The sequence below is a fragment of the Dendroctonus ponderosae genome, unplaced genomic scaffold (assembly GCF_020466585.1).
Source record: "Dendroctonus ponderosae isolate FM_Combo_2020 unplaced genomic scaffold, Dpon_F_20191213v2 Dpon_F_20191213_5, whole genome shotgun sequence".
Lineage (NCBI taxonomy): Eukaryota > Metazoa > Arthropoda > Insecta > Coleoptera > Curculionidae > Dendroctonus > Dendroctonus ponderosae.
Window position 1 is genome coordinate 5,341,576 of NW_026018715.1, and position 9,522 is coordinate 5,351,097.

The following is a 9,522-nucleotide window of genomic DNA, read 5'->3' on the forward strand; positions in this document are numbered from 1 at the left end:
TTTTTTCTGCATAGTTGTAATATTTTGCAATTGTACTGGCAATTATTGTATATATTCTTTCTGAATAAAAATTATTCTTTCATATTAGTGATATTGTTTGTGGTCGGCTTAAAACGTTACCATCGAGTCATTAAATTTTTCCTATAATGATAAGTATCTTATCAATTATCGAATCAGCTGAAAACATCATACTGAAAATGTAACGTTTCTCGTACAACATTTTCCACAGTTTATAACAAATTGATTACTGGAAGAATGGAAATGTATGCTTTTGTAAGCCATTTTCGTTTATTTTTTCCTCAAATATGCATTAAAAAACGTAAAACGATTTGAAAACCCAGTAGTCAAAAACAATTAATTAATTAATTGATTTAAAATAGGGGATTTGGATGGCCAATACCCTACATGTTGAATTGTATGTCAGTTTTTTTAAATTGTATGTCAAACAAAATTTCTGAATACCTGCGGGAAGTTTGTAATATTACTGGGAGATAATAAAAAAAATAAAAAAATATATGCATTGTGAACTGTGACATGAAAAATTGACTTGCTTACCTTCCTGGTTTTCATTATTTTCATGTTTGTGTAGTTCTTATAAATTATTTCAGAAGATTAGTGTAAGCTTTAACAGAATGAAGGGTCATTTTTATGATTACGTAAAATTTTTGTAAATTTCGATTTTTTTTTTCTGGAAGAAGACCGAAACTTAGTTGAAATAGCAAAGTGCTTATAGTTGCGTCTATGTTACAAATTAATTCATAATTAAGAATCCAACGATTTGGTAGCGTATATTGATTTTTTGCATCCAAATGCAGACATGTGTAAATGGAAATGCATCAGACCCCGAAATGCTATTAAAAAGTGCATCGGTTTGCCCCATTAATCAGGTGATCTGGTTTAATCTTCTTTCCGCATCACTTGGAATCAATTGCGGCTATAGATGAAGTGTAAAAAGTTTAAAGCCATTACCTACAATATTGTCCATACTTTTAAATGATTTGTGTTTGGTTTGTTTAAGTTTTTCTCAATTTGCACAATAAATATTATATAGCAGATTTTTTTCCTAATTTCCTTTATTACATTATATGAAAAAAGAGAATAAAAAAATCAATTTAGCCTGCCAGGTTTTGCAATTTACGTAAAGTATAGGTTTTTATTGACGACATGCTTTCAATCCCTTCCTTGCAGAATTGCGACTGTAAATCAATCCTGATTTCCATGGCATTTAAGTTGGTAATAATTTGTTCTTTGTAGCTAATTGCGAAAACCGTTTAATTAGACTTGAATGCTCAAATGGAAATATAGATTGTCGAGTTACAACACGATTAATTGTCTCCACAACGGCCATCTCAATAGGATTAACTATTGAGCTGCCGCAAATGCAATATTCTGTAGGTATTATACAGAAATCCATAAATCGTTTGCAGCTAAATTATTTCTATTATCGAATTGCTAACAGGATGCCATTGATTATTCCATTGGAGCATTTGTTAAGAATTATTAATGCAACAATGATATTTTCCGTCAAATTACTAGGTTTTTTGTACTATTCTGACATTAATCATACTTTATTTTTTTCAGGTGAGCCCAACAGAGCCAATTTGCAGAATTAATTAGGCAAGTTTATCATACCATTTCCAAAAGCGTCAATTTTCTTGATTGATAAGTAGTGAAATAATGTGGCATTCAATGATTTCCTTGTAAAGACAAGCAACAATAATGATGCAGACGTTATTCTTAATAATGTTGGTATCATTAGTTCTTTTACTTGTACTGTTTGTGAACACCAACGTTTTTGGCGATAAATCTGCCACTAGCATATTTTTAATTATTCATGTTAAGCCAGTTCTAGGTTCTAAAAATTGAGACTGATCAAGACGCGAAATGTATATTTGAGAAACAGTTAAAACCGTGACTAGTACAAAGTGCCTTTTTGATAGGACCAAAAAAACAAATTCATTGTTTGCTATGGAAAAGTTCGCTCTGAAGGCCTGAGCCGAGAATTGAAAAATTTATTATTTATGATTCGAATTATATAAATTAAATGATTTTTCATGAGTGCTTTTGAAAAAAATACATAATCAATAAATATTCAATCAAGAAGTGATTAATATTGTAGGCGTAATTACACGAGTAAAAGAATGTTTGTTGCCCACAATTTAAAAGGGGTTTGGAAGCGTTTTTAGCTAGGCCGTAAACTGAATTGGATCAGACTTTTGAAGATTTAAACGGTAAATTATGTCAAAGAAGTTTGCGAACAACGTATTACGTTCCTCAAAATAACTTAACTTTGAAGCGTGAGCCTACAAAATAATATAAGTTTCGGCATGAAGACAAATACAAATATTTTTATAAAAATTTATTTAACATTTACATTCGAGGACGGTGCATGTTTGTCATTAGTTCTGTGTTTCCTATCCCATATAATTCTCAGACACACATACAGAATGAAACATATCTCTGCAGTCAACAAAACAATTAAAAAACTGCAGCAAAAATATTTTTTAATGTAAATTGTAGTTAAGGTGGCTTCGAAAATATATACAACTTAAGGCACAAAGTATAGAATTTTTTTTTAAATCGAACACGCTGTGTGCTAGGCATTGATACTGTTTGCATTGATAATTTCACTCTGTATATTTATACTTCACGTTTTTAGCAATAGGCAGGCTTCAGTCTGAGTCATCTTCTCAAATCGTGCAAAGAAACTTTGGTTACAACATTTGCATCGCCGTATCAGAAAATGAGTCTGACTCGGGTTCTCCGAAACACAGTTCTGCAATTTTGACTTTTCCCTTATACAGAAAGAAAGTCAGGGTGTGTATAAAAAAAATTAGGATCATAATTGCTATGCAATATGCTACTGTTATGCCGGGCGTGCTCCACTTTAATATGGGATAAATGAATTGGTCTCCATTCCTGAAACAATAAAATATACATTAGTGAACCTATATGGTTTGATTGAAAATATTTATTACTATAGAAGGTTTTTTCAACAAATTAAATAAGAAAATATAAAATATTAGCTGGGAAATAATTCAAGTGAACTTATATTTAAAACTAATGTGTTAGCATTGAAAATCTGAAAATCAAATATGATATATTTTTACAAAAAAAATTAATGCCTGTGATTAATATATTATATAAATATGTTGAAACTACTGAGCTAATAAATGATATGCATTCTATGTTTGGCTCGGTCTTATAAAACATGTATATACCATTAACCAGCGATTATTAGTCTGCTAAGAGTATTATTTAGTCGGCAAATTATAATCTCAAGCTTAGGAGGACGGAAAATAATAGTCAAATTTCCATTTGCCATGCTAAAAATAAGTAATCTAAATCTTCTTAGAGAAGCTTCTTTTTTGTCTTTCTTTAAAGAAAAGCTGGTCTGGATTTATTGGGAGTTGTGCATCGATTACTTAACTACTGACTATTTTATATAAGCTTTCTTAAACGTGTAAAAGGGCTGCTAAATTCCCCTTTTATTAGTGAGCATTGCTTTAGTTTGAGACCGAATAAAATTGGGAGCAGAAGGAGAGCTATTTTTTTGGAATTTTGAAAGTGATATAAAAAAGTAACATGTGAGTAAAAAAAGTGATAAAATCATTGATAATATTTCTAAAATGAGAATTGTTAATAATGTCGCAATATAAGCATTTACTTTGATAATTTGCGCAGGGCTAATTTGGGCAGGACATGATAATATCGAAGAAATTTTGAAACCCATACTTGATATTAATCCCATAGAAATTAGTTTACCCGATATTTTGCGCTTCCAATTGCAGATACAAAGTCCACAATATTCGGGACCTTCCGATGTTATTTTGACTCCTTGTCAATATTCTTTAATAAACTTGAAGAAGTTTTAGAATACGTAACGAGAGATTATTTTTTAAGTAACTCGAGAAAGTAAATTAACTTAGAGAAGAAAATTGGACTTCGATATCTTTGCCAACCATTTTCACATAGCAGATATTTCCACAGCGGTTTGCGCTAGAAAGTCTAAATTTTCCGACTTAAACAATAAACTAAACTCACTTATCGAACCTATTCATTGGTGGGTTTGAGCAGTTATAACTCAACCCAGAGACGTATACATATAGCCAAAACATTATATAAAATAGACAGTGATTTTGTAACTTAAATAATGGCAAACCTTTGGTGAATTATACACATTCAATCAAAAAAAATCAACTGGCGTTATGAGAAACCAACAAAACTGTTTTAGTGGTTTGATTATATTCTATTAAAATTTTCTACCCACATTTCGTAGTCAAATAATTTGAACTTTTTCCAGGCAAACTCCTAATACTCAAGGTTTTGGACAAATATATTTACAGTTTGGTTGAAAAAGCAAGGAAATATTTTTTCCTGCTAAGAGTTACACCATTTTCAACTGCAAATGTAGTTAATCTGGAAGAGAGATTGCATCACTTGCAACTAAATTTATTTTGGTTGGTTCGGTTGTTTGCGATGCTTCTGTCGTTTTTATCAAAATGCGTGTTACTTTTTCAACCTGTGTTTTTAATTCGTAATTATTCATAAAATCTTAGCTTTCATTTAACTAATGGTTTTCCAGCTTTCCCAATTCACGTTCATAAATCAACGGCATTGTTTGTAGAACAAGGATATCTATTTTAATATATAAATACATAATTTTTATATATAATACAACAATAATTTAATATATAAATTACAAAATAAGATTAGCGGCAAAGTTTTAATTTAATAAGTTAAGTAAATGACAATATGAAAAATGTGGATACATTGTCTATTTAAAAGGCAGAATTTGTACAGGAATGAGGCATGTACAAAACGTTTCTAGTCAATTATTCGATTCTAAAAGTGAAAATTGACACTGTATCAGCATACTGTGCTTTTATCGATATATGTTTAAATGTTTCAGTTAAATCTGCATGTTTATTCGTTTTTCTCCGAATCATTTGTGTGATTTTTAGTTTAACAGTATTAAAGTAAAATAATTAAATTTTCTCGTGTTTTGTCGAGCAGACTGTACTTACTTAGCTGTACCTCCACAAGCATAAAATATAGCAGTCATTGTTACATAAACAAACGCAAGTCCAACTGGATACACAAAATGTAAGAATCGAACCGGATGAGCTACTGCACAAAAGTCGATAATCATCAGAATCGCATTCATGCCGTGAACCATGAAATTCATGATACTCCAATATTCAGCTAAAAAATACATTAATTATTATTACGGCATTAGAAATTTCGCATCGGTGCATAACTACACAGTAACGAATTTATGTTCATTTACGAATGGTTCACTTGAAATTTTGATTGCAAAGAAAACGTTTACAATCCTGATGTATTTTGGTTGCCACAATTTGTTCTAATTATTGAACCCCCATTTTTATATGCATATAAAATACTAACCTTAATTAAAAGCCACTTAATACTAAACAAGTTGCCCATCAGGATGTCAAATAATATAATAAAATATATTTATATTTAAGAACCTACGTTGATGTATTAGAGTCCAATACACAAATGATATCGTAAACGCTATAGTAGTGGCCATTGAATTAGTAATCCAATAAGTCTTGTATGCTTTCAAAGCCGACTGGGTCAGTTCGGAATTATCTAACACATTTGTTCCTAATATTGCACATATAAGCATTAAGCTTGATAAAAATGATTGTATTGTGCAAACCGTTAATCCCCAATTCGTTAAATATAGGGGCCATTTTGGTTTGTTTGAAGAGCTTTCCATTGTGTAACTCAATATCCATATGGTGAAGAACGTTAAAAATATTGCCACTCTTAACAAGACATACAAGTAGCTTGGAGTTTGTTTGTCACGTTGCCACTGTTGAAGGAAAAAATGTTTTTAGTACTAATGGCTAGGAGCTAAATAGGACAAAATTATTATTAACGTTTTCTGGTGGATTTCGCCGATTTAATTAGAGTTAATTGACTGAAATTTATCAACGTTTTATGCCACCTTTAGGTTAAATTTCCGTGAATGAATTGTAAGATTATTATAATCTTCGGTATACACAGCTGAGTATCTTTTGCACGTTGATAAAATAAATTAATCTAATGTTACTTTATGTTGGCACTTAAAATCTAAGTTCAAAGCAATTATAGTGAAAATTTTTACGACTATAAATATTAGTTTTATATTATTTGCTAAAACAGATTATTGCAAAAAACAGTGTGATCAACGACTAATATTTTACAGACAAAATTCATAGATCTGTTTCTGCAACCCTAACTGGTCCTAAGCCCTAAATAAAAAAAAACGGGATGCTAATAACTACATAATAAGTATATATTTTAAACTGTTTCTTTATTATTTTCTGGTCTTAAAATATTTATCGGTATTTAAAGCAAGAACGAAACAATTCCAAATTAAAATCATTCCTTTGCATGCATCTGCTTAAAATAACAAAAAAAATGACGAGATAGCAAAAAACGTTATAAAATTTAAAGAAGAGAAAAATTAAAGAGATAAAAAATTCAAGGTGGTTATTGCACTTTCTGCTCGTCGATTTTCAGATTGCTTAAATATTCCAGTTGAAAAATTGGTCAGTTCGGAAAATACTATTTATTTAAGAGCAATGTTTTCACAAATGTGTGATGTTTGATTAAAAATGTCTGGAAACAAAGTTCTGTGAACGTTCCTATTTGGCATACATTTGCGTTTATTGCTAATTTTAAATATTGTTAGTATGCTTAACAGGAGCTGTGCTTAACAACTAAAATAACTATAAATATCTAACCTGAGACATTACAAATATTTCAGGACTTCCAAAAGTCGGCCAAATATTAGATAATATAAAATTATCTTTCCAGGTAACAACCATCTTAGCTTTTTTGTTCTGCTTGGAAACCTAAAAATTTATCATTTATTTAATATTAAATATTAAATATTTTTTAATTTAATATTAAATAAATGATTCGGAAGGTCATTTGTCTGAAGTCAAATTCCAAAAATAACGTTTTTTTTTATTTCTATACCAAATGGCATGTCTTTAACGTTTATTAATATCAGAATTAGTTAAATTACAGATAATTTTATACGATAAAATAATTTGGGAAATCTGCTCGTTTTATTGCCGGATCCTGTAAATGTTTTAGTTTCGAGTCAGAATACGTACAGTAATACTAGAAATAAGAACTGTATATGTTGAACTACAAAATGAAACTTCTGTGAGCTCGTCCTTACAGCTTTTAAAAAGAAAGTGCCAATTATACAGCCTTTAGTTTGATCGCCTAATCAACACCTATTTGGCAACATTAAAATAGTTTAAGCTTAAAGCTTTATGAACCGAAAATAGAGTTCGATTCACCGCAACAAATCTGCAGTTATATGGTTATACCAGATTAAATAACGTTTCACCGGTGCAATTGACAATCAATTTTAGCTTTTAACTGCTAATGTATATTAATTATACACTCACTAAACAATATATTTATTAAAAGTGCAGCATTTATTTTCGGCATGGCCTGAGGCAGTCTTTCCGTCAATTTTGTGATTTTAATTTAAAACTAAATGCTAAATAAGTTTACTTGGGTTATTTTAATGATTTATAGAATTGAAAATTATTGCTGCTATATGCGGCAATATTCGGCCAAGGTGTATTAAACTGTACCATTTGGGCGTATGCTAAAAAGAATATTCAAATATTTTGTGAATACTACAGGAAATGCGCTGACGTTAAACCATTTCCAATTGCGTTTAACTACAATTTTGTAAACTGCATATGAAAATCAATTAAATGTTATGAAAACAGTCAGGGCTAGCAACATTTTGCCTCCTATCAGTCGCTGGTAATATCGACAATCTCACCGATTACATCATAAACCCGCTGATAAACTACATAGTTTATAACCTATTATGTAATAAATACATTAACGATATTCCAAATAATGCCTTTGATTGGTGTTTCCTACCTCAAAATACTTACAATGTAAACTCCAACCACCATTTTATTAGTTTTAATTATTTGTTCGATCACTCAATAAATATATTCATCGCACTGACTCACCTGGGTATAAAGCACAAATAGATTGTTCTATTAAATTTATTAACGTATGATAATTATTTAATCTTATGGATTTTTGAGATAGGGCTTCGACGTTTTCCTATCACGGTTTGCTGTATACTAATCAACAACTTGCGACTTTCAACCTCATATATCTAAGTTAGCTTGTGGCCTTTTCTAAGTGCAGGTATTGCCTGTACTTCCAACAATTTTTAAGTGGAAAACTTGAGTAACGTGAAAACACAGGACATGATTTATTTATCTCTGAAGTGCGTTAATACTGATTATCATTTCCACGAAAATCCGTCGCCGTGATACATCGTCCAGATATCGAAAACCAGCCAATACTATTTGCTTAGATAATGGGTCAACAATCTAGACACTCTTCCGAAGCCAATCTGTTCGACAATATTTTATTTAAATATGAGTCGTGTCTAACGTATGCAAAGTCATGTTTAAATCTTGCGGTTTAGACAAATATTTTCAGTAGGTAAATGTCTTCTTTCATTATTAGGTTACTTTATTGTCAAGCTTTTATTAAAGAGCACTAAAATACTTTTCGCACATACAATAAAATTCTAGACGGAAAACTTTGCCAATCAATAAATTTGTATATTAGCATATATTGCGATGTCGACCCCCTAAACTGATGTATGTAATTGACACTGAAGAAAGTTCTTGTTGTTTGCGATTAGATTTGACGGTTGTTTTTTTTTCGGATTATTCCGTATTTTGCAGTAGACACTTCTGGAACTTTGAATTCTTATATTTTCTGTTGATGCCGTAAAATTTTCAATATATTTTCGGTTTTGCACTGTCCTTAATTGCCTTTTGGCTGTTTGTCATCTTTCGGTTTTGATAGCCTTCGTGCCACGATTGCCAGCCGTTCATCAGTGTTTTCTTTATTGATTTTATAATTTTCTCGAATTTTGATACTTTTCGATGTATTTTAAAGTAATTTGATAATATATAATAATAATATTATATGATTGTTCCTAAACGACTGACTGAAATGTTCCTAAATGTATCTCTTAATGGTGAGTGTACAATTTGTATTGTTTTTTAAGTTTAATATATATTTCCAAGAAAGTACCATAAAATTTGTGGTTGAAATCCATCTACTTTATTATAAGCCCCAACTTCATTCAAGTTTTGGAAACGTTTCCTTTACCTAGTTACTATAACGAATCTTTTGAAATCCACTGATTCACCAAAATCCGTTTTTCCATAACCAAAAACTCACAATTTGTGTATGTGTTCAAAGGAAATTTCAGTGTCCACACTTGATAAATAAATAACTTGATAAATTGATGCAATTCAGCTCAACAATGTTCTTGTCTGAAATTAAATTTTTCTTGGTCATTCTGTATTTTTCCGTCGACTATTTGCGACTTTTAAATTCTCATTTTTTCCGTTGATGTAGTAGATTTTCCAAATTCTTTTAGATTTGGATTCTATATCATTGCCTTTTGGCTGTTCTTCATCTTTCGTTCTTGAT

General features: G+C 30.4%; 2 protein-coding genes across 4 annotated transcripts in view; one reads left to right on the plus strand and one right to left on the minus strand.

Annotated features, from left to right (window-relative positions):
- The window catches only part of LOC125504445 (hemicentin-2-like), a 387,752-nt gene that overhangs the window by 23,492 nt on the left and 354,738 nt on the right, over positions 1–9,522 (plus strand). The gene's annotated exons all lie outside the window — the stretch shown is intronic.
- Positions 2,345–8,251, minus strand: LOC109543260 (protein rolling stone). Of its 2 annotated transcripts, none has more exons than XM_019913006.2 (5): positions 8,028–8,251; positions 6,759–6,869; positions 5,497–5,842; positions 5,028–5,205; positions 2,345–2,919 (listed from the first exon to the last, which is right to left on the minus strand). In XM_019913006.2, exons 2-5 carry the CDS (start codon positions 6,840–6,842, stop codon positions 2,715–2,717), a joined length of 813 nt encoding a protein of 270 aa, XP_019768565.1. In that variant the 5' UTR covers positions 6,843–6,869; positions 8,028–8,251; the 3' UTR covers positions 2,345–2,714. The 2 variants fall into 2 exon arrangements, with proteins under 2 accessions (XP_019768565.1, XP_019768478.1); XM_019912919.2 differs by having other exon boundaries at positions 7,947–8,250.